Below are 25,541 nucleotides of genomic sequence, written 5' to 3'. Positions count from 1 at the left end.
CACAACACAGTTTCCCAGAACTCAGGTGTCTTGCTCCTAGCCTAAATCATATGCTTGATCTTGTTCACATAGGGAAAATGAAGCCGTGTTTAAGGACATGGTGGCATGTTGGACCACTACTAGGCACAAGTACAAGGGTTAAATATGGTAGATTATTGTGTAGTGTGGACAGAGGACCATTACTAAACAAATTCTAAGTTTTTGTTTTTCATTAGTATTTGGAACCCAATTTAACCTTTTATCAGCTGGTTTTACTTGAATATAAGGACAAGACTCCATCTTTAGCTTGCTTTGGTGCCAAGTATTTCTCCTTATCTCCATCATGTGGGTTGTTCATACAATACCATGTGTATAGGAGAGTGCAGTTAGGACCCTTTAGCTTCCATTTCATTTGCTTTGGAAAGTGTTGAACTCTGTGTTGGTATACTTGGGTTTATTTGTGTTTAATGAAATGTGTTCCAAAGGTTAGGGATAGGTGTAAATCATTCACAGATTTGTATTCAGATCCTGTTTTTACCACAAAAACCTGTTTAAGCCTTTTTTTTAAAACTTCACATTTCATTTTGTTTTTGTATTATTCAAATGAGTCTAAGTTCTGTCAACACTGGATCACAAAGGTTTCCTGGAATGTTTTGAGGCATTATCTTATCTTGATAATTTGAGTGTAGTGAATGCCAGAGTAATAGTTTTCCATAGCAGGTCGCTCATAATGATCAGGTAAAGGCTGATAGTTGTTGGAGAGCATGGCAATTTTTTTTTTTTGCTCATGAGATTTACTCTATTTCCTAAGTCTGCTTACTATCAGTTGCAGGAAAAGTGCCTTCAGAGCTGAAACAGCAGCATACTTAAAACATGAAGATTTTCAGACTCTCCATTGACACTGTTTTGAAAAAATTAAGGTATAGAAAAAAGGGAGAATTTTTTCTAATATTAGTGCCTAAAATTAGGTATCCCAGAGTCCATGTTTAGAAAATATAAATGGATCATCTGACTTTCCAGAAACACTGAATAATTAATAAAAAACAAAATCAAAAATCAAAACTCTCTCTCTCAAATTCACAGACATTGCAGGAGCTTAGCAAACCTCTGAAAACTGGGCTACTGCTTTAATCACCCAAAAGTAAACTCCGTTCTGAAATTCAGGCTTAAAAGTTTTGGGCCCAGATATAGTAGCCTGGAAAGTATACAATGTGGAGCTGTGCAGAAAATGGAAATTCAATCGAGACATCAACATTTGTTTTAGTTCTAGTTCGGAGCAAACTCCCCACATTGGAAACTTCTCAATGAAACGAAATTTCACAAATTTCATTTTGGGTCAGCGAAAATAGTTAGCTTCAATAAAATTGAAACATCTCCTTTCCATTTGACTGTTACTTGATATATAACATAGGACATTTTAAAATTCAAAACAAGTAATTTAAAAAGAAGAAAGTATTTTTGCTTAAACTTTAGAATGTGACATTTTAATGTAGTTAGAACTACTTTTCTAGTTTCTGTGAAACCAATATAATTTTATAAAGTGATTTCATGTGGATGGCGCTTCATTCTCCAGAAATGGTTCTGTGTAACTTTTTCCCAACCAGCTCTCTCAAAATATACTGCTCTGAGAGCTTTAAAATACTGTACAAGCACGTTCTCCAGGGCAGCATCTTGTGACTGCTCAGTTGCCAGAAAATGTTGCTAGAACATATTGATTGCTACTTACAATGTTTTTAATGCCAAAATCTTCTTGCACAATTTTCAACTTTTTTTTTTTTTATTAAAAGAATGAATCTGCTTGATCTCATTTTATGTGTCTCAGTCGAACTGGGCCACATAGTTTTGGGATTGATCTTGTTCTTTTCCCTCAATTTCAGTGGATTCTCTCAGACTTCCAGGAGGGGTTGCACGGGTGCACTTCTGCTCCTCCCTTGGAGAAGGATGTTGCTCAGCATCAGTCAGTTGTTCAGACTCTGCTTTTGAAAGTAACTTTTCAGCCTGTTTCAACAAATCTTTCATTTTGTATTTGTTTTCGCTACAGTGCTTCTAAACAAGCACCTTGTTCCATCACTGTTGGCTGCTCTGTTAAGCCATCCTCCCTCCATTACTCTTTCTGTACTGGTCTAGAGTTATGAAAGAAATACCCTTTATCTAAGTTGGTGGTCTGAGTAGGAAGCCAGATGAGAACACCACCTTGCATTTCCTGTCGCCACTTGTGGGTACTCTGGCTAGTCACGAGAAGGGGTACTGACCAAAATTACAGGGGCGCTAGGTTTGCAGAAATTTTGGTGGTGCCCTGAGCATGTACTTGTCCCCCATGCGAGCGTCCCTCTCTCCCTAAGGCTCTGTGGGGGAGTATGTCTACTAGGTGCAGGCTCTGGGCTGGGGCAGGGAAAGGGGGTGCAGGCTCTGCCAGGGGGTTCAGGCGCAGGAGGGTGTGAGGTCAGGCTTTGGGGGGGAAAGTAGGTGGGGGGTGGGTCTTTGGTGCAGGCTCTGGGAGAGTTTGGGGCCTGGAAGAGGTATAGGGGAAGCAAGGGTATGGGAGGGGTGTGTGGCACTTCCTTGGGGCATCCCCCTCCCCCCGACAGCAGCTCATAGGTGGAGGTGACCAGGGGAGAGGGGCAAGGCCCCCCAGGCTGTTTTAAATTGTATAGAGCTGGCAGGCAGGACTGGGGAGAAGAGACCCAGCCCTGAACTTTGCTGGAGCCAGGTCCCAGGCCAAGAATATTACTGGTTTTTGGGGTACCCCTGGCCCATTGTTCTCACTGCCCATGCAAAAGAGTACAGTAGCAGATTCTGAACGATCTGATGCATTTGCATGGGTTTTCTTTATAATGGCCATTCAATAAATGAAAACCTAAAGCTGCGTGCTTTAATCCCGGTATTTTTTGGAACTAATATGTTTACTTTTTCCAAAGTATTTAATCACATTGGAAACCTACATTTTTCCTAATTGTTATTTACAGGCTAACTGGATCTTCTGGATTTGTAACAGATGGACCTGGAAATTATAAATACAAAACAAAATGCACCTGGCTCATTGAAGGAAAGTAAGTATAAACATCTTAATTTTTAGTGGGTATTATTTACAGTAATTTTAAGTGCAGTTGAATTAGTGAACACATTTAGACTTTGGTTTCACCCACTTTTATGAATTATTATGGGAAAGAACATGAACACAACAGTCAACATTGTACTTTCTAGCTGTTACATTTCAATGGCTTGACTCCTTGGTAAAATTGGATAGTTCAGAAGATCAGAACAGAATTTTGCTTTTTGTATTAAAGTGACTCAAATATTATGAGTGCAAACTCCCCAGATTTCCTGATTACAGACGCTGGGCTAAACTGCATTTGTAATTTTTTTCTCAAAATTCTAGAAGCAAAGATCTCTAACTTTACAAAGTACCCCGGTGCATGGGGGGGAAAAAATCTATTGTCAAATTCTGAGCTTCTCTTGCTTTCCCAGTTTGTGTTGACGCATAAGTTCCCAATGACTTCAGAGGAATGGCTGACCTACTTGCAAAGGTCTCTTAAAGTCTGAAAAGGTGGTTGGGAATCTTCCCACACCAACACCCTTCTGTTGAGGTTGTAACAGAGTTGCCAAGTTCCCAATCGCACAAAATTGTATCATCCCTGCCCAACTGACATTAAAAGCTCATTATGCGACACTGCCAGCCCACTCAATTAGCCTCGTTAGCACCAGCACTGCAATTGACAGGTACATTTTTTTTTACGTCCCCTTCTTTTTCTGTTACTAATTGTGAGGGCCCTCCTTTTTTCTCCACTCTGCTTATCTGAGGAAGTGGGTTAACAAAAGCGCTAACATGGTTACCTCTCTGAAACGGTTAAAGTAAGGTGAATAACTGATTTTTTTTAGTTTGTGTGTGAAACTGCACATCAAGGCAATTGTTTGGACACACGGACTGTTGTAAGGTTGTTTTTTTTAATATGATTGTTTGCTTTTGTTTAGGCCAAATGCAGTCCTGAGGCTTCGATTCAGTCACTTCGCTACAGAATGCAGCTGGGACCATTTGTATGTGTATGACGGAGACTCAGTTTATGCTCCATTAGTGGCAGCTTTTAGGTAAGTTCTGCCACACAGTATGAAGCTAATTGTGTATCATGCTATTATTTTACTTAACTCCTAAATGACAATTTGACTTTCCAAGGAAGAAAATATGGTCTGCAAAACCTAAACGTATAGCTGTGTGTTAAGTGTATTGTTACTCAAATCTTAGCCAACCAGCGTCAAAATGTTAGTATTTTGCTGTCGGATGGATCAGCCCTCTGGGGTTGTCAGGATGGCTGGAGTGTGCTTGCTTGCTGCTTCATGATCGTCATTCTGGAGTATAATTGCCCCTGCTATCACAGCCCTCTCAGTTTGGTGAGAAGCAATCCCATTCCATGCACACCCCATTGGCTTGGCACAACCGAACCCTGACCATGTTTTAGATTATAAGAGGAAGCTGCATACTGAATTGGGTGGTTGTAGCTCTTACCATGTAGGAAACGGACTCAGAGAAGGACAGACAGGCACTTTTCTAAAATATTGAGTAAAATGATTATATAGATTACTTATGAATAGAGATGCCTATCTCCTAGAACTGGATGGGACCTTGAAAGGTCATGGAGTCCTATCCCCTGCCTTCACAGCACGACCAAGTATCATCCCTGACAGATTTTTGCCCCAGATTCCTAAATGGCCTCCTTAAGGATTGAACTCACAACCCTGGGTTTAGTAGGCCAATGCTCAAACCACTGAGCTATCCCTCCCCCTCTTCCTCATTTCCAGTTACTGCTTTGTGTAGTCACAGGTTCTTGTCCCAGGATCAGGCCCTGTATTTAAATTATTCTGTAGTTGAGAATGCTGATGTGCATAGTTACAATGCTTGCACTATAGGAGCTCTTGTATATTTAAAAATATAGTTTATTAATACATTTAGCACAGTCAGACTCACCCCAGCTTAATTAGATAGTGAATGTTCATCTATACTTCCATATACTCACACTGTTCCTTCGAGAATAACTTGAAGTGTTATCACCTTCCTCCTCATCACCACTAGTAGCCATTGTTCTGGCACCTCCTCTCCCAAGGATTTCATCTCCTCCTCTTACCGCCCCGGCTGGGATACCACATTGAGAAGATGTTACACTGATGTTATGTTTGAGGCATATTCAATAGTGGTGCTTCCCTTTCTTCTTCTCCGTGTTTCCTCACCTTACTGATGGGGAAGTCTTTTTTTCTATAGATCAGCGAATCATTGATCTCCACTTATTATCTTACACCTTAATTCGTTGCCATGACCCTTTTGTGGTTAAGTATCCCATAGCAAGAGACCTAAAAAAGAGTCACCGTGGCTTAACCACCATGTAAAAGAAGCAGTGAGGGACAAAAAGGTATCTTTTAAGAAGTGGAAGTCCAATCCTAGTGAGATAAATAGAAAGGAACATAAACACTGTCAAATCAAGTGTAAAAATGTAATAAGAAAAGCAAAAAAAGATTTTGAGGAACAGCTAGCCAAAAACTCAAAAAGAAATAACAAAATGTTTTTTTAAGTACATTAGAAGCAGGAAGCCTGCTAAAAAACCTGTGGGTCCCCTAGATGATCGAGCTATAAAAGGAGCAATCAAGGACGATAAAGCCATTGCAGAGAAACTAAATGATTTCTTTGCTTCAGTCTTCACGGCTGAGGACGTTGGGGAGATTCCTGAATCTGCACAGTCCTTTGTGGGTGATGAATCTGAGGAACTGTCCCGGGTTGAAGTGTCATTAGAGGAGGTTTTGGAACAAATAGAAAAACTTAATGTTAACAAATCTCTGGGACCGGATGGCATTCATCCAAGGGTTCTAAAAGAACTAAAATGGGAAATTGCTGAGCTATTATCTGTGGTTTGTAACCTATCCTTTAAATCGGCTTCCATACTTAATGACTGGAAGGTAGCCAATGTGACACCAATATTTAAAAAGGGCTCTAGAGGCGATCCTGACAATTACAGATCGGTAAGTCTAACTTCAGTACCGGGCAAATTAATCGAAACAATAGTAAAGAATAAAATTGTGAAGCGTGTAGAAGAACATAATTTATTGGACAAAAGTCAACATGGTTTCTGTAAAGGGAAATCCTGTCTTACTAATCTATTAGAGTTCTTTGAAGGGGTTAACAAACATGCGGACAAGGGGGATCCAGTAGATTTTCAGAAAGCCTTTGACAAGGTCCCTCACCAAAGGCTCTTGTGTAAATTACATGGCCGTGGGATAAGAGGGAAGATCCTTTCTTGGATTGCAACCTGGTTAAAAGACAGGAAACAAAGGGTAGGAATAAATGGTAAATTTTCAGATTGGAGAGGGGTAACTAGTGGTGTACCCCAAGGGTCAGTCCTGGGACCAATCCTTTTCAACTTATTCATAAATGATCTGGAGAAAGGGGTAAGCAGTGAGGTAGTAAAGTTTGCAGATAATACCAAACTGTTTAGGATAGTCAAGACAGAAGCAGACTGTGAGGGACTCAAAGAAGCCCAAACTGAGTGATTGGGCAACAAAATGGCAAATGAAATTTAATATGGATAAGTGTAAAGTAATGCACATCGGGAAAAATAACCCCAACTATACGTACAGTATGATGGGGGCTAATTTTGCTACGACAAATCAGGAAAGAGATCTTGGAGTTATCGTGGACAATTCTCTGAAAACTTCCACGCAGTGTGCAGCGGCGGTCAAAAAGGCAAATAGGATGCTAGGAATTATTAAGAAAGGGATAGAAAATAAGACCCAGAATATCTTACTGCCCCTGTATAAAACTATGGTACGCCCACATCTTGAATACTGTGTACAGATGTGGTCTCCTCACCTCAAAAAAGATATTTTGGCCTTGGAAAGGGTTCAGAAAAGGGCAACTAAAATGATTAGGGCTTTGGAACGGGTCCCATACGAGCAGAGGTTAAAGCGACTGGGACTTTTCAGTTTAGAAAAGAGGCGACTGAGGGGGGGTATGATAGAGGTCTATGAAATCATGAGTGGTGTGGAGAGGGCTGATGAAGAAAATTTATTAGTTCCCTAAATAGAAGAACTAGAGGACACCAAATGAAATTAATGGGTAGCAGGTTTAAAACTAATAAAAGGAAGTTCTTCTTCACATAGCGTGTAGTCAACCTGTGGAACTCCTTGCTAGAGGAGGCTGTGAAGGCTAGGACTATAATAGAGTTTAAAGAGAAGCTAGATAATTTCATAGAGGTTAGGTCCATAAAAGGCTATTAGCCAGGGGATAAAATGGTGTCCTTGGCCTCTGTTTGTCAGAGGCTGGAGAGGGATGGCAGGAGACAAATCGCTTGATCATTGTCTTCGGTCCACCCTCTCTGGGGCACCTGGTGCTGGCCACTGTCGGTAGACAGGATACTGGGCTAGATGGACCTTTGGTCTGACCCAGTACGGCCATTCTTATGTTCTTATCTTATTTCTGTCCTGACCAATTATTCAGTCTGGTCTTAACAGTATTTTTTTTTTAGGGTTTTCCAAGTTATGGTGTGCCTCTTATGTTTGAGGGTGTACTTGGAAGCCCCTATTCTATTAAAGGTTGTTTTATCTTATTTCTGTCTATCTAGGTAGAAAGTCCTGAATATATGCACATTGACTTTGCTGTCTACATGAAAGGTCCCATGCATATGTAACCCAACCTTGTTATTTGGGTGAGATATGTTAACTTTGCCGTTGCTCAACATACAGGATATGGCGTGTAGGCTCCTTGCATTATAGTCAAACTAATATAAACCTATTGAAATGTTTTGTAATAACCACGTAATAAAAATCATGAGGAAATAGATATATTTCTTATTTATTTCTACAGGTAAGCCCTATAGGCTACACAGACCTAGAGAAAGGGACAGACTGTATCCTCAAAGAACTTATACAAAATGCAAGAAGTGGGTGTAACAAATGTAGGAGGAACTAGGATTAAGAAAATGTCTAATGCAGGTTTCAAGTCACTCAGTTGGTTTTATTTGAAACATGAACATTTGTATACCTGCTAGTCTGTGTAGGCATATTTTCCTCCTGTTTCCTAATCCGCCTTCTTTGGTACGTATCTGATCTTTAACGAGCTCATGAATTTTGTGACAGGTAACGTGTCTCATGATGGGTTTTATATAATGCTTAGCTCAGTGTGGCCCTGATGTTACTGGAACCTCAGGATTCTATTATAACATATGCCATAGAATTAGTACAAGTTGGACCGCCCTGGATCAGCGTCCTCAGGACCTGACCAGTCCCAAAGCAGGGAATTTGCCAGATTAAGGAAATTTCCCTGCCACAGTCCCTCGGCCCTTGACCCTCAGTGCTGCCAGCTCCAGCTCACTACTACTAGCCCCAGCCAGCTGTGCTGCTGCTGCCCTGGATAGAAGCTGCCTGCGGTTTCCAGCAGCCCTCACTGTCCGACCTTGGCCCCACTGCCAGGGGCTGCTGCCATGGGCTCCGTCTCCTCAGCAGCCCACAGGCTATGGCCTCAGCCTCGCGCTACCATACACTGATGGGGCTGCTGCCATCTCCAGTCCTGCTGCCGAGGGCTCAAACTCTTGTCTTGTGGCAGCCTGTGGGCTCTGGCCCAACTCCCACGGGTTACCTGGGGCTCTGGCTCTGGCCCTGCACTATCACGGGCTGTCACATGCTGCACCGGACCCAGCCTCAGTGCTGCAGGCTGCTGGGGGGGGGTGCTGCTGGCTCCAGTACCACTGCTGTGGGCTGCTCAGGGCTGCCACCAGCCCCCACCGCAGGCCTGTGCTGCTACTTCATCCCAGGCCCGCTTTTGGATAGCCCACCTGCCAGTAGACTACCAGGCTCTCTGATCCATGAACATCCCTGGTCGTGCCGGTTTTGATAGGTGCAACCTGTAGTACTCTGTGAGGCTATGTCTACACTGCCACTGTAGTTCAAACTAGGGTGGCTAATGTAGGCATTCGAACTTGCAAATGAAGCCCGGGATTTAAATATCTTGGGCTTCATTTGCCTGTTCCCGGGCGCCACCATTTTACGTGTAGCCCCGTAGTTCGAACTACCTGCCCGGTGCTACACGCGGCACGGACTCTGTAGTTTGAATTAAAGCTCCTAATTCGAACTGCCATTAAACTTCCTTGCAGGAGGCACAAGGGATCTGTCGAAAAAGGCTTTTTCTCGACCGATCCCCCTCTAGACTGCCTCTTTTTGCTGACAAAGTGCTGAGTTGGCAAAAACGGTGGCCATTTTTATGCAAATTAAGCGTGGGATAATTAAATCCTTGCTTCATTTGCAATGTCGACTTGCCTAATCTGCATCCCTCTGCCGACAGAGGGATGCAGTCTAGACGTACTCTATGAGAATGAGCTTAGGGTTTGTTATTTGTGCCTAAAGAAGACAGATATCATTGCTTTCATTTTACAAATGGAATAACTGAAGGACCAAGAAATGTATATGCCCAGTGACACTTAACAAATGAAATATGCCAGAAATATGTTTATTCACTACTGTTTAGATAATACAGAGATGGGCAGTGAAATAAAACACTCAGGGTGCATCTAAACTGAAATAACAATGTGAGCATCTACACAACCATTCTGTTATTTTGAAATAATTTTGAAATAACGGCCGACTTATTCCGATAGTTGTTAACCTCATTCTACAATTAATAATGCCTACTGTATTTCGAAATAACTATTTTGAAATAAGGCGTGTGTAGATGCTCCACTGCTGCTATTTTGAAATAGCCCCTCACCAGGGCCATTCTAAGTTATTTCTCCCCAGTGCCTCCTGGGGCTCTAAATCGAGATAGCATGTCTACATTAGGAAGCCTGCTTCGGACTAATTTTGAGGCTTCCCTGCAGTGTAGGCATGCTATTTCGAAATAAACTATTTCAGAATAACAGAAGAATATCAGTCCAACACTGGTATTTTGGGTGTAACCTGAAGAACAGTTAAGTTGAGCATTTAAACGGCTCTATTTCTTATGACAAAGCATTAGTGCATACATCCATTGAATTGTGTTGATCTAGGAAGGGATGTTACATATTTCCTGCAGAAAAGATGTCTGAACAATGGTTTTTTGTTTTTTACATTTGTTTCACTCAAAGTTCTAGAGGCTGAATTGCAGGGAAAACCCATAATTTGCAAGTGAGTGAGCTAGGTTGCTTAAAATGTCTTCATTTCTAGTATTCAGGGTCCTGGAAGTTCTCAAAGAAAGAGGAAAGACCTGCTTTTCATACCTATGTTCTCAGGATGTTTTTATGTAAACCTGGATTGGAAATCAGTTCAATGGATTCCTCTGTTTGAAAGGTATAGGCTCATAATTTTATGGCCAGAAAAAACTACGGGACCATCTATTCTGATCTCCAGCATAAGACATGCCACAGGACTTCCCTTAATTTCCTTCTTCAAATACAATAGCAGCGATTGAACTAGAGTATATCCTTGAAGAAAAAATGTTCTTGATATATTTCTAGTGATGGAGAATCTGCCTTGATAGTAATTTAGCCTCGATAGTAATTAACATGGAGACAACCTCATTTCCAGGCTGAATACAGGTAGCTTGAATATGTTTGTCTTCAGTTTCTAGCTAAGGGATCTTGTTACATCTTTGTCCACTAGGCTGAGGACCCCTTCTATTATCAAGTATTTGTTCCTTGTGCAAGAACTTACAAACTACTGTCAAGTCCCGCCTTAACCTTCACTTTGATAAGATGAATAGATTGAGGTCTGAGAGCCTTCCACTCTCAGGCATGTTTTCGATTCCTGTAATCATTCTTGTGGTGGTTCATAGAATCATAGAATAATAGGACTGGAAGGGACCTCAAGAGGTCATCGAGTCCAGCCCCCCGCCCTCAAGGCAGGACCAAGCTCTGTCTACACCATCCCTGACAGATGTCTATCCAACCTGTTCTTAAATATCTCCAGAGAGGGAGATTCCACCACCTCCCTTGGCAATTTATTCCAATATTTGACCACCCTGACAGTTAGGAATTTTTTTCCTAATGTCCAATCTAAACCTCCCCTGCTGCACTTTAAGCCCATTACTCCTTGTCCTGTCCTCAGAAACCAAGAGGAACAAATTTTCTCCTTCCTCCTGTGACACCCTTTTAGATATTTGAAAACCGCTATCATGTCCCCCCTTAATCTTCTTTTTTCCAAACTAAACAAGCCCAGTTCATGAAGCCTGGCTTCATAGGTCATGTTCTCTAAACCTTTAATCATTCTTGTCACTCTTCTCTGCATCCTTTCCAATTTCTCCACATCTTTCTTGAAATGTGGCGCCCAGAACTTTTCTTTTCTTTTGAACCCTTTCCAGTTGATTAATATCTTCTTGACTTGTGTGTGCTGGAGCTGGGCACAGTATTGCAATAAGGTTCAACCTCTCTAGTCTGGAAGTCTTGGAACCTGACCGGTGCCGAATCAGAGAATTTGCCAGACCAAGGGAGGTCAGATTGTCTAGCAGCATTACCAGCACTTCCACTGCTTAGAGGGCTCTTAAGACATTTGGGGTAAATTAGAGCTAAATCAATATGGTTGACATTCTTTGTTCCTAGGTTTCTATGGCCTGATATGTGGCCATGTTGCAGCACACTTGGTTTTCATATAATCCTAGGGCAGGAAGAGACCTCAGGAGCCACTGAGTCCAGCCCCCTGCCCAAAGCAGAACCAACCCCAACTCAATCATCCCAGCCAGGGCTTTGTCAAGCCAGGACTTCAAAACCTCTAGGGATAGAGATTTCACCACCTCCATAGGTAACCCATTCCGGTACTTCACCACCCTCCTGGTGAAATAGTTTTTCCTAATATCCAACCTAGACCTCCCCCACTGCAACTTGAGACCATTGTTCCTTGTTCTGCCATCTGCCACCACTGAGAACAGCCTCTCTCCAGCCTCTTTGGAACCTCCCTTCAAGGAGTTGAAGGCTGCTATCAAATCTCCCCTCACTCTTCCCTTCTGCAGACTACATAAGCCCAAATCCTTCAGACTCTCCTCATGTGCTCCAGCCCCTAGTCATTTTTGTTGCCCTCCACTGGACCCTCTCCAATGCATCCACATCCTTTCTGTAGTGGGGAGCCCAGAATTGTCCGCAGTACTCCAAATGTGGCCGCACTAGTGCCGAATAAAGGGGAATAATCATTTCTCTAGATCTGCTGGCAATGCTCCCTAATATGCCATTAGCCTTCTTCATTTTCTTATGCTCTGCTTTATCAGTCTATATAGCTGAGTAGTGTCCCTCTCTCTTCATTATTTACCTTCTCCTCCAAGGTGGGTCATCGTTAAACTTTATCAGTGGTGATTGTGTTTCTTGAAGAGGATTGATAAAAACCATAACTGGCATAGAGCAAAGAACCAGTCCATGTGAAACCTTGCTAGAAACACATGCACTTGGTGCTCACTCCCTGTTTACAGTTATATTTTTAGAGCTAAGTTAGCGAGTTTTTAATCCATAGAACATGTGAAGTTGATTTTGTCATGTTCATTTCTTAATTATGATAATGATATTAATTATTATTATTGAAAATGTCATGGAGTATCTAGTCAAATGTCTTTCAGAAGTTTAAGTGTATTTTATGAAAACTATGACCTCCATTAACCAAAGTTGTAATTTTAACAAAAAAGCTGTTCGAGTTAGACAAGGTATATTTTAACAGCATTTATTTTATAAAGATAAGCTCTCAAAGTTGGCATGCAGTGAATCTCTTCTTACAGCTGAAGAGGTTTAGAGAGCAGGTGATGTCCCTGTTTTGTTTTGTTTTAAAACTGAGGACTCTGAACTGAGAGACTGAAGAATATGATTATTTAATTGATAGCAATAGGATACATGCTGAAAATTAAGTTTTGGTGCCGTAGGAGTTAACATGATTAACTCCTGATGAAGTGGGTCTTTGCCCACGAAAGCTTATGCTCCAAAACTTCAGTTAGTCTATAAGGTGCCAAAGGACTCCTCGCTGCTTTTGCAGATTCAGACTAACATGGCTACTCCTCTGATGATTAATGTTGAGCATCTGTCCATAAGTAACTACTTTAACACACTGGAAATATTTTAGTAAGTCACCACTATGGTTGTAAAACAAGGCGTTTGTTGTTCTTACACTTGTCCCTTGCAACAATTGGTTTCACTTGACATACTATAACGAATTATGGGCTTTACAGCAATGTATCTGAAGTGTCATGAATTCATTACGACACATTTGCTTAACTAAGATTGATACTGTGTTCTTAACATAGAAGGACACGATAACCTAGATATTCAAGTGATGATTGAGCAGAGGGAACCATTTGAACAGGTTCCTATGCCTTCATGTAGCCTCATTGACTTCTGGGAGATTTTGCATGCCTACCAGTGTCCACCTTAAATGCACTTAATGCAGGATTAGGTCAGTATATCCTAACTCTTTCCCCACAAATCCAGAACACAGTTTCCTCTAGAAGAAGACAGATATGTAGTTCTGTATCAGACAGTCTATGTAGCTCTGTAGTCTCTAGAACAAGACAAATATCTATCCCCTTTCTGCCACTATTAAAGTTGTTTTCTTAACATTATGTCTGTTTTATTCTTCTGCATCCATCCTATTCTCAGGATCTTTCTATAACAACTCCTCTTGAACACCAGTATCCTTCTCTTCACATCTTTCATTATCACCCATGTCTCTAATCCGTACAACAAGCTGCATGCTTTAACATTAATGATGCATGGTGGATCAGAGAGGCAGAGAAAAAGGGATGCCCTCTCTCTGGTCCATGAGTTCTTTTGCATTGGCTGACTTAAATCGAGACAGCGATTTTTCATATGGCAGGACGTGCTGTCCCCGTCTTCATTTTAAGTAATGGAAAATGGTACTCGCCAAGCAACAAAGAGCAACTTTTATTAGACTTTTCATCCCTGACATATTAGAAGATAGTATCTCAAGGGAGCTCATCTTTACGTCATCATTCTAAAATTTCACAATGAACAAGTGTCTCTTATGCATGAATGAACTAAGTAATGGAAATAATTGGATAGTATTCATTTAAAATGTTCAGGATTTGGAATAAAAAAAAATCGTCCGGCTTTCTTTCAAAATCATGTGTGTGAACATACTGGAAAGGAAATTGTCTAGCCAAAACATCAGACGATGTTGCAGATTTATGTAGCATATGACTGAAATGAAGCATGTTAGCACATACTCTTCTGTCTTTGTAAAGTACAGGCTACATGCCAGCCTCTAACAAAATAGTGTCTTTGGACAGCCGAGCTGTACTACCATGGCCAAAGTTGTCCTTGTAACATGGCTGGTATAAGCTACTGCAACTTCTTGTTGGAGAAGGTGATCCTGTAATAGCGCAATTAATATGGAAGTATTTTACGTGAGCCTGAGTTTTTATAGGCAGTTAGGACACGTGACTGTAGCTAGAGTGGTTAGTAAAAGTTTCACTCCATATTGCTTTTGTTGGCTGAAAAACTCAGTCTGGGAGCACCCGATTTCTCTAGCCTTGTGAACCGGTCTTTCAATGATTTTGTTTTATTTTACAGTATATTCTGAAAGGAATGTAAAAATGTACATTTTTAACATAGGAAAATGTTTCATTTTCAGCATTGATTGAGCCTGGAGGAGTATACCTGTTCAGAGGATGTCTAGCAGGTTCTCCTGGAAGCAGGAAGCTATCCACAAGGCTCATGTATCTGGCTGAGTGGCTGAGGTTTTCACACTGTCAGAGCGTGGTATCTATCCTGTGCGCTCTCCGGTTCAGCCCATCCTTGACTACTTGTTGCAGCTCAGGAACAACCGTCTGGTGCATTTTTCCATCGGAGTGCCCCTTGCAGCCATCTCTCTGTTCCACCAGCTGATTCAGGGGCAGATGGTGTCCTCTCATGATATGGTGGTCAGATTCCTGACAAGTCTCAAACTGTCCTACCCACAGGTATGAGACCCTCTCCAGTGGTGGGAATTCAACCTGGTCCTCTTCAGGCTCGCTGGCGTGCTTTTTGAGTCACTGGGTTTCTGCTCCCTTTCCCAGTTGCCTTGGAAGGCTGCATTCCTGGTGGCTGTGATGTCAGTGAAATGAGTCTCTGAGCCCAGAGCTTTGACCTCACTGAGCGGGTCTGACACGATGCTCGGCTATGTTTGTAGTCAGTAGGCCATGAACTCCTACTCCTCATTAGCTCCCCTGCAGATATTGTGGAGGGAAAAAATACTGGCATCAGTGCATGTGGCGAGCGCACACACCTAACGTGGAGTGGACATGAGCGAGACATCTTGAAGAACATCCGTTATGGAACAATGAGGAGTCCTGTGGCACCTTGAAGACTAACAAATATATTTGGGCATAGGCTTTCGTTAGAGCCCACTCCATCATTGAGCACAAGGAGGTGATGTGCCTAGGAATACTGTGTACAGATGGGGTCTCCTCACCTCAAAAAAGATATTTTGGCCTTGGAAAGGGTTCAGAAAAGGGCAACTAAAATGATTAGGGGTTTGGAATGGGTCCCATAGGAGGAGAGGTTAAAGCGACTGGGACTTTTCAGTTTAGAAAAGAGGAAACTGAGGGGGGATATGATAGAGGTCTATAAAATCATGAGTGGTGTGGAGAGGGCTGATAAAGAAAAGTTATTTATTAGTTCCCTAAAAAGAAGAACTAGAGGACACCAAATGAAATTAATGGGTAGCAGGTTTAAAACTAATAAAAGAAAGTTCTTCTTCACACAGCGTGTAGTCAACCTATGGAACTCCTTGCCAGAGGAGGCTGTGAAGGCTAGGACTATAATAGAGTTTAAAGAGAAGCTGGATAAATTCATGGAGGTTAGGTCCATAAAAGGCTATTAGCCAGGGGATAAAACGGTGTCCTTGGCCTCTGTCTGTCAGAGACTGGAGAGGGATGGCAGGAGACAAATCGCTTGATCATTGTCTTCGGTCCACCCTCTCTGGGGCACCTGGTGCTGGCCACTGTCGGTAGACAGGATACTGGGCTAGATGGACCTTTGGTCTGACCCAGTATGGCCGTTCTTATGTTCTTATGTTCTTATGAATGGATCAGTGAACACTTGCAATGAAAAAATTTCTGGTCTCAGGTGCCATGAGCACACGCATGCCTGGAGTGGAATACTCTGATAGACAAACCATTTTAGAACACAAAACTTCTGTTCTACTGTGGAAGAACATGAATACCAGACAAGAACACCTCTTCTGGCAGGTGACCAGGATTTTCCCACACAAACTGTTGGAATGTTTAATTACCCTCCCCGCTAGGAAACAATCTTATTTTCAAGTTGAACTTCAGCTTCCAGCCATTGAATCTTATGCCTTCTCAGCAAGGATGAAAGTCCCTGGTATCAGATATTTTTCCATGTGTACAGTGATGTTATCTTCTGTCACTCTTCTGTTCGATAAGCAAAATAAGTCAAGCTCCTTAACACGTTTCATAAGAAGGCTTATTTTCCACCTTCTGGATCGTTTTTGTGGCCCTGTTCGTAAACACATCCAGAGGATGTGGTGAAGACTAGGACTTGAACAGGGTTCAAAAAAGAGCTAGACAGAACTGTGGAGATTAGGTCCATCAATGGGGTGAGTAGGAATGGTCTCCCTAGCCTCTGTAAATGGGTCATAGGAGAGGGATCATGTGAGGCTTACTTGTTGTTTCCTCCCTCTGGGACACCTGGAATTGGCCACTGTCAGCAGACAGGATGCTGGGCTGGATGGACCTTTGGTCTGACCCAGTATGGCCGTTCTGATGCTTTTAACTGAAGAGTTGATCATTCTTTTTGGTGTTTACACACCAGAGCTGGTCACAGCATTCCAGTAGTCATGTTGTCAGTGCTATGACTACAAAGGCAAAATTGTGTCCCTACTTTTGCTTGATTTCCCCCTTTTAATACATCTAAAGATCACATTATTGACCTCTTTCCCCCCCACCCCCCCGAAGCTATTGCACTGAGAGCGCATGTTGAGGTGATAATTTGCAATAATCCCGTAGTCTGAGTTACTAACTTCCATCCTGAATTCTTTGTTCCCAGCATAAGTCTACATTAAAATACATTGTGTTGGATTTTGACAATTTAAAGAGGAGGTTCAGATTCCTGTGTAATAGTAACCTGTCGTCTTTCTTTACCTTTCTACCATGCTTTGTCATCTGCAAGCTTTACCAGCAAAGATTTCACCATAATTTAGATAGTCCATAAGCATGTTAAATAGCTTTGGACCCAGAATTGATCCTTGCTGAAGCTGCTAGAAGTGGCTCATTCATTGATATATTCCATTAATAATCACATATTGAGAATTGTCAAAGACTAGTTGTTAATCCATTTAATTGTGTGTCCTGTTAACTCTGTATAATGCAAATTTTAAAAATCAGAATGTCATATGAGACTTAAGTTAATTGCTTCGGAGAAATTCGGGGAATGTTTAAGAAGTTACAGGCTTTATTGTTTCCCCCATTGCAAGATGTTTTTAAGGAGTTTCTTCAGCAAAACACGGACTCTGGTAATATTGCTATATGGAAGTCTTTCGTTACTGTTATAAATATGTAATAATTTCAAGTGACCAATGAAGAAAGCATCCGGCTTGTGTCGTGAATTGATTTTTTTTTTCAAATGTATTTGAGACACATTTATAGTGGAGTCACTACAGTTGTGCTCTCATAACTGTATATTTAACATCATACACTGTCTTTCTTTTTCAGTGGTCTTATTGTTCCTGAGAGAGATGGAAATGAAACCGTTCCAGAAGTTGTAACCACTTCTGGCTATGTCCTGCTTCATTTCTTCAGCGATGCTGCCTATAATTTGACAGGGTTTAACATCACCTACCAGTAAGTAGTACTTCTTCCAAATGTTCTGAGGAAATTTAAATGTTTCATGTTGAAAGAGCAGTGTAAAGACAAATATGCTTCTAGGGTGGATCAGGAGAGATATTTCCAGTAGGGACAAGGACATATTTCCATTATACAAGGCTCTGGCAAGATCTCACCTGAACAGCTGTGTAGAATTCCAGTCACCACGCTCAAAGGTGCAGAGAAGGGCTATTAGGTAGGATGAACAGGGATATGGAGAACCAGTCTTATGAGAGAAGACTAAAATAGCTTAACTTGATTAGCAAAGCAAAGGCAGGGAGGGACTATGATTTTTCTCCCGGCCATGTCTCCACTTAAGTTCTGGGATACAATTGAGCAGGTCTAGAAAAGAGTATTTCTCCTGTCGACCATGTGGAGATGGTGCCATGCTCCGCTTAAGGAACATTGACTCCAGCTATGTTATTTACATAGCTGGAGCTGGGTACCTTAAGCCAACCTTCTGCGTATAGTATAGACCTGGCCTATAAATTAAGTGGAGGGGTGAGGTGTATCACCAGGGCAAAAAAAACTATTTAAACTGAAAGACCGTGTTGGCATAAGAATAAATGGGGCTAAACTGGTCAGGAATAAATTTTGGTCTGGAAATTGGAAGGAAAAGGAAATGTAACTGAATTTCTCGCAGGAGTAACGGTCTCTGAATTGTATTTCATTGTACAATAAAACTCCAATTGTCTGGCATGCAGTGGTCTGGCACTCCCGATAATCCAGCACCAACTGGAACCCGGAAGTGCTCCAGCCAGCCGGACAATTGGAGCTGCTCCTCGCTGCTTCCCCAAGTCCATTGCTGAAACTGACCAGCAGCGGATTTAGGGAAGGGAAGACAGAGCTGCTGGGGTGCTGCCCGGTTGGTCCTGCAGCACCGCCCTTCACCAGCACCAGGTTCGCCCCATGCTGTGCCGTTTCCTGCCTGACCCCTCCTCCTTCCCCCAACCCGTCACAGCCCCCCTGCCGGAGTACCTCCTGGTACTCCGGCATAGCCGATAATCCAGTGCCCTCTGGGTCCCAAAGGTGCCAGATTATCGGAAGTCTGCTGTAGTTGTGTATGGGGATTTGTTGTGCTGTGGGTGTGAATCGATGTTCCTGTGCAGGTGTTTTAGCTCTTGGTAACTTTTAATGTTGGTTAAAGAAATTTCAGTTACAAATTATTGGCCACTGAGCTCTCAGAAATAGTTTAAGCACCCCTTGATGTTAAAAAGCAGATCAACCCGTGAAATGCCTTTGTTGTATGAATTGACTATCTCTGTTGGGTGGTTTGAATAGGAAAAACATCAGAAAGGAGTGGATGGAGTACTGTATACTAGGAGACCTGGTGTAGCTACAGCCAAGCTATCTGGGGTCTTCCTAAGCTTTTCTTTGACTTGGCTAGAGAGCCTGTGGCTTAAACCTGCCGGACAAGATTTTTAAAGCTGGGTTCCTAATCCATATTTAATCCATAGTTTAGCACTTAAGTAAGTGGTCTGTTTTTTTAAAAATTCTTGTGGATTGCAGGAGGAAGCAAGGGTATTCAGCACTTTCAAAAATCATGTCAAAACTTATTCAGCAGCCTTATTTAGACAACTAATTTTGAATATCTTGGTCACTTTGATACCAAAAACCATTCTACCATCTGCTGGCAGCTGCCAGTACTACATTGAGACAATAACAGGAAAAGCATGAGTGAAAAAAGGAGGCCATGATAAAAACATGAGGCCATATCTGCCTGAGATGTGAATCCATCTAACTCTCATACCTCGACTGCGAGAAGAGACTCAATCATAACAATGCAATTAATACGTTTTCTTGTGACTAATTGACCTTGAAGTTGCTATATAAAATGGCATTTTAAAATTTCCCTCAATTCTACCTGCTTTGTCTTTTCAGACGTTTTTCTTTTAAAAAATCTTTTGATTTTTGTTTTTTCTGTGTGCTTTGGACGATGACTGCCTTCTAATGTGTCATTACCAGAAAGGATGCAAGGATTTTCTGTATTTAAATCTGGGTTTATTCTAACCAGCTCGGAGTATTGTTGCTAAAGTTGGAATTCAAAGTCAAGTTTTGAAATTCAGTCTGGTCTTTAATGGAGAGTTAAACCCTTTTGCATTTAGTCTTGGGGAAGTTAGTTTAATGTGGTACAGGGCCATAAGTGCCGACTCTGTGGGAGCTCCAAGGTTCAGCTAGTTTGTAACTCAGTTATAGAAATCGCTCTTTACGGTTATTACTTGAACTAGGGATGCAAATACACTTTAAGAAAGTTAACTGGTTAGACAATATAAGTCTAATCATGTAACTGGTTAACTGTAGAGAGCAGGAGCAGAGCAGCTGGGGTCTTGCTGTGGGTTGCTCCAGGCAGATGAAGGGGGTTTCTCCAGCCTAAGTGGGCTGCTCTAGCATGGCCATGGGGTGTGCTGTGTGCAGGGTGCTGCTCCAACTGGGCCTGGCCTCTGGTTACAGGGTAAGCATGCTGGGAAGGCTGATGTGTACTAGGTAACCAGTTAATCTTTTACATCTCTAATTTGAATATTAGCTAAGCCAAACCCATGTGTAGAACCATAACTTCAAATCCTACATCAGCATAGAAATATGGAACTAACAGTTATCCCTTGGGTTAACGTTGCTCAGCAGCTCTTCGTTCAGTAGGAAGCATAACTTGGTAGTCGATTGAACCGCTAACAAACATTGCTTTCCCTGTGTTTACAGTTTTGACATGTGTCCCAATAATTGCTCTGGCCGAGGCGAATGCAAACTCGGTAATGGCAGTAACACTGTTCAATGTGAATGTTCTGAGCACTGGAAAGGAGAGGCGTGTGATATTCCGTATTGCACAGACGATTGTGGATATCCTGAGAGAGGTCAGTGCACCTCGAATGGGACCAAAGGATGCTCGTGCTATTCAAATTGGCAAGGTAAGTGCCTTTATAAACAGGAGAGTTTTTTTGTCGAGAGGGATGCTTTTCCCCTGTGTGACATTGGCTGTTAAATCAGGATTGTTAACTGCAGAGATTATAATGCATGACAGATGTTTTCACTCATCAGCCCTTTGAATCCCACTCTCCTTCCACTTGTACCTTTTACACCTGCATGCACCAGAGCTTTCAGCCTGCTTTCTGATACATTAGCAAGGATCTCTTAAAAATAATCTACCACTGTGCTTGTGCATGTGGATCTTAGGAGACATGCAAGGAAGTACAACTGTATGTGAAAGCAAAATTGAGCCTTCAGGTAGGATTTAACTTGTCTCAAAAATAGATCAGAAATGTTTGTTTCAAGTTCTGTTCAGGTACTGCCGCACTAATGTGGTGCTATGCTCCATTTTAATTTAAAAAAAAAGTATTAGTTCATCCCTTGAAACATTCAGTTTCTCATATTAGATTGATTTTTGTATATTGTAAATGTTAAAATTAGTCACATAAAAAAATCCCAAAATACTTTAAAAAGTAAATGTGTATAATAGTGAAATTTAGCCCTGTCTAGGGTTAAGCACCTCAACTGTTTGACAGCACATAGCAACACTGCAAATTAGTTAAGAGAAGGAATTGTGAAATGTATATTTGGTTGAATATTGATGGAGAGGGAAGATTTCTCTTTACTATATCCCTAGCTTTAGGAATCTTAGTGTTTTTGAGGGCTCCCACCCAAGTTTTGGGCTTAGGTTGTGAAATCTGCAATAAAAGTGCAACTCGGTATAGCACAGCTACAAGCTGTGCCCTTCCTTTCCTACCCCAAAGCTTTATTTTACCCATAAATGATCACTTACATGTATGTTTGTAACCCTGTTTCTCCACATATAAACTTATTTCTCATTAAAAGGTCCTGGCTGTGCAATCCCCGTACCAGCTAATCAGTCATTTTGGACTCGTGAGGAATACTCTAGTCCGAAGCTTCCCAGAGCGTCTCACAAAGCTGTTGTCAATGGCCATGTCATGTGGGTTGTTGGAGGCTACAGGTTCAATCATTCTGATTCCCATATGGTTTTAGCGTGAGTAAACCCCAATACCTTGCTATCACTTTGGTTTTTCCAACTACTTGTCAAGAATAAATTTTAGAAAATGTTACCCTGCATCCCAGACCTGCACCTTGCCCTTGAGTTTACTAATGTTTGATGACAGAGCTCTATGCTAGTTTTGAAAAAACCTTGTAGAGTCGTGAGATTCAGTAAGTGTTGACCCCCTCCCCCCCCAGCCTTCCTGCATCCCTGTCTGTTGTTCTCTGTATATTCGTCCATAAGCCCTACAAGTTCTGTCTTGACTCATCTTCAGTGAGGCTGAGTCGACATCCTCTGAGAGGCCATGTGAATTAAGTATCAGAGGGGTAGCCGTGTTAGTCTGAATCTGCAAAAGCGACGAGGAGTCCTGTGGCACCTTATAGACTAACTGAAGTGTAGGAGCATAAGCTTTCGTGGGCAAAGACCCACTTCGTCAGATGCATGCATCTGACGAAGTGGGTCTTTGCCCACGAAAGCTTATGCTCCTACACTTCAGTTAGTCTATAAGGTGCCACAGGACTCCTCGTCGCATGTGAATTAACTCATTCTAATAAAACTATTTCTGCTATTTAACCTACATGACTTCAGGTTGTGAGTGCTTAATGAAGCTTTGGCCACTGAAATGCAGAGTTGAGCTTAGGAAGCATCTCTCAATGGATAGGGCATCAGACTGGGATTTCTCTCTGCTGGATCTGTTCTTGGCATCAGACCAATTCAAAACTGACTCACTGTATGAGTTGAAATAAGTCCCTTAAACTCCATGTTCTCATCTGTACAATGAGTACACCCACTGTTCTGAACCGTGTTGTTAATTCATTTATACACTGACCATTAAGTGCACACTAATATTCACCGTGGAAAGTTTTAAAAACCACTTTTGACCCAGACTCTCAGGTATGGGCACAGGGTCAAATTCTGCCCTAAAACACATACATATACAGCCGCTCCCTGACCGTTCGCACTTACGACCAAAGCTCCCCTGGAGCGGTCGTAAAGGTGGTCCTCGAGTTACGAACGCGACCTGCGCTTACGAACAGCGCGGTCGCGTGTAACTCAATGGAATCCGAGTTACGAACAGTTCGAGTTACGGACCAAGTGTTGGTCCGTAACTTGTTCGTAACTCGGAGAGCAGCTGTAGTTTCCGTCAGCTGCAGTGCAAGTCATAAATTGAGAATTTGGATTAGTGTTTGGTTCATAAATAGCAGTTTCTCTAAGCCATACTTGAAGGTCATTTGAAAATTCATGTATCATTGCACCATACTGTCTTCTTTTTCGCTAGCTACTTTTTCTAAGTTTTTCTTATTGTTTTCACCCCACTAAACACGTGCTGATAGAGCCTTGATTAAAGATTCACCTTAAAGCTAATTTTTCTTGACATAAATATAAGCATGGCAATTGTAGCTACTTCCCTAGCTGAAAAGCCACTGCATTTTCTTTTGTGGTGGGATCTTTCTCTTGTTGATTTCCTGTGCCAGCTTAAGCTTAGTGAGAGTTTTTATGATTGAATGATGAAAATGTAATTTAAAAAAATTACTATGCTATGAATACTTACGTGTTCCCATAGGAATGTTGGAATTTATCCAGCGTTTTGGTAGAATCTTTTTTTAATACACCTTTGAGCAGATCCTCCGTTGGTATGAATCGGCATAGCTCCGTTGTGAATGTTGTCACTGTTGGTTTTGCAAAGGGAAGAGCAATGCTGCGGCTATTGCGAATAAACAAAAGTTTGTTTGAAGTATGCTGCTTATGCTTGGACTTGTATCCATAAAAGGTTTCATATAATATTTGTAACTGTATTACTATATTTTTGCTGTCCAAACCTGAGGACAGGTAATTTTGTATACAAGTTACACACATTCTCGTTGTACAGGTATGACCTTGTTTCTGAGGAGTGGCTTCCACTGAACAACACTGTGAATTTGGTGCAGATCAGATATGGTCATTCATTGGCGTTACATGAGGTAGATATTTATTCTTGCTCATGAAATCTTGCTTTCTGTTGTTTTAGTTCTGTGTATATAATCTGTTCAGAGGAATGTTGCTTACCTAGCTGAGTGACAAGGGCAACCCAAGGGATAAAACAGAAAAAAACCAAAAAGTTCACCTTAAGGTAGTCCTACCAGACGGTTAAATTTAGTGGCATAATACCAGGTGTTGAAATTTTTTAAATACAAACACATGCAGAGTACAAACGACTGGATGTGTCATTCGTATATTAGCATAATTTCATATTTTCTCCATCCTTGCTTAGATCCTCTCTGCTTAAATAATTTGAGGCTCTTCACTTGCTTAGCAGTCAGAGACTTGTTCAATAACATACTTTCTGTTATTATTTTCTTGGCGTTGGGAGGATAGCATAGGTAATTTTCCTTTTTTCCACCCTCTCTAAATACATTATGCATCAGACAACATGATTACAATAAGAGAGGAGTAGATGGCCAGGTGTTGCCTTAGATTTGCATTGGCATTGATAATTCTGCCATAACACCTTAACAGTTAACAAAAAGAAGTACATTTACCTTAGTGCTTTTCCGGAGTGAGGTTGAGAAGGATTCAAATTCTTTTATTAAGAAGGAAAAATAATTTTTCTTAATTTTGATTTAATGTCAGTGAAATGGTTGGATCTTCTGTAAATGCATGAGAGACATTTTCATTAACTTTCCATTCATATCAGCGAATTATTAGTATAAACCTTCTACACATTGCACAATGTGTGATGGACATTTATAGGGGAAGAATAAACCATAGCATTTGGTTTCTTTTGTATGTGTGGTGTGTGAATGACCATTTTTTTAATTAAAACCAACTGTTTTACAGAACAAAATCTATATGTATGGAGGAAAAATAGATTCAACAGGGAATGTGACCAATCAGCTGTGGGTATTCCATATACACAACGAGTCCTGGGTGCAAGTGACCCCCAAAGCCAAGGAGCAATATGCAGTTGTTGGCCACTCAGCACACATTGTCACTCTGGAAGATGGCAGTATTGTTATGCTTGTCATCTTTGGGCACTGCCCCCTCTATGGGTACGTCAGCAACATGCAGGAATACAACCTTGGTAGGTACAGTCTTTCCACTTGTATTTCAGCATTCAGTTTGCATCCACTCACCAGCTCCATGCAGAATCAGTGTATTGAATTGATTCATGGTCAGGTTCCTCCTTTTTTCTATATTGTATTTTTTTAGAACTTGACTCCAATTTAGTGTACAAACTGCTGGCACATCTGTATAGTGACTAGAAAGGCATGTACCCCTGAAGGCAATCCAATACATGTGACAGAATTGCAATGAATTATGAAGTAAATCTAACAGATTATGAAACAATTTCAAGTTGGGATGGAAAGCATTCAAAAAAGTAGAAATGTAACTAAAATACCAGGAATGCCACACTCTTGCAGGGCTTATGGAAAGTCCCTTTCTGGGCTGTGGGAAGAGTTGGAGAGGAATGTGTCACTATGAAAATGGCATGTTTATGTCCGATTATAGCTGATTAACTGGCCTGTCTCCCCACCATGTTTGCAGAAAGAGATGACAAACTCTCCATGGTTTTTTCTTGAAGTTTAGAAAGCTACAAAATCTGTTTTGTGGCATTTTCATTATATATGGCATGTGACTAATTGAGTCATACTCATTCTAAAATTAATTAAAAACGATTCTATTCTTTTCTTGCCAGTGAGGTGCCTTTTTTCTTGGGTCTGTGTTGCTACTTTCAGTACCCAGTATCTTCCTCATTGGGGGTAACTGGATTCATATTCTGTTTATTGTATTTCATACATGCAC

General features: G+C 41.5%; 1 protein-coding gene across 2 annotated transcripts in view; it reads left to right on the top strand.

The window, feature by feature from the left end:
- ATRN (attractin) overlaps nucleotides 1-25,541 on the top strand; it is a 225,780-nt gene that overhangs the window by 57,575 nt on the left and 142,664 nt on the right. For both annotated transcript variants that reach the window (XM_075931018.2, XM_075931019.2), the window contains exons 2-8: nucleotides 2,946-3,029; nucleotides 3,952-4,065; nucleotides 17,627-17,755; nucleotides 20,474-20,679; nucleotides 21,584-21,752; nucleotides 23,629-23,719; nucleotides 24,576-24,819. In XM_075931018.2, the coding sequence (XP_075787133.2) occupies nucleotides 2,946-3,029; nucleotides 3,952-4,065; nucleotides 17,627-17,755; nucleotides 20,474-20,679; nucleotides 21,584-21,752; nucleotides 23,629-23,719; nucleotides 24,576-24,819 (1,037 nt within the window). The remainder of the gene's footprint in view (nucleotides 1-2,945; nucleotides 3,030-3,951; nucleotides 4,066-17,626; nucleotides 17,756-20,473; nucleotides 20,680-21,583; nucleotides 21,753-23,628; nucleotides 23,720-24,575; nucleotides 24,820-25,541) is intronic.

This window comes from Pelodiscus sinensis, chromosome 4, assembly GCF_052426305.1.
Source record: "Pelodiscus sinensis isolate ZL-2025 chromosome 4, ASM5242630v1, whole genome shotgun sequence".
Classification (NCBI taxonomy): Eukaryota; Metazoa; Chordata; order Testudines; family Trionychidae; genus Pelodiscus; species Pelodiscus sinensis.
Note: the sequence above shows the minus strand (reverse complement) of the source record. Positions and strands in the feature narration are given on the sequence as shown.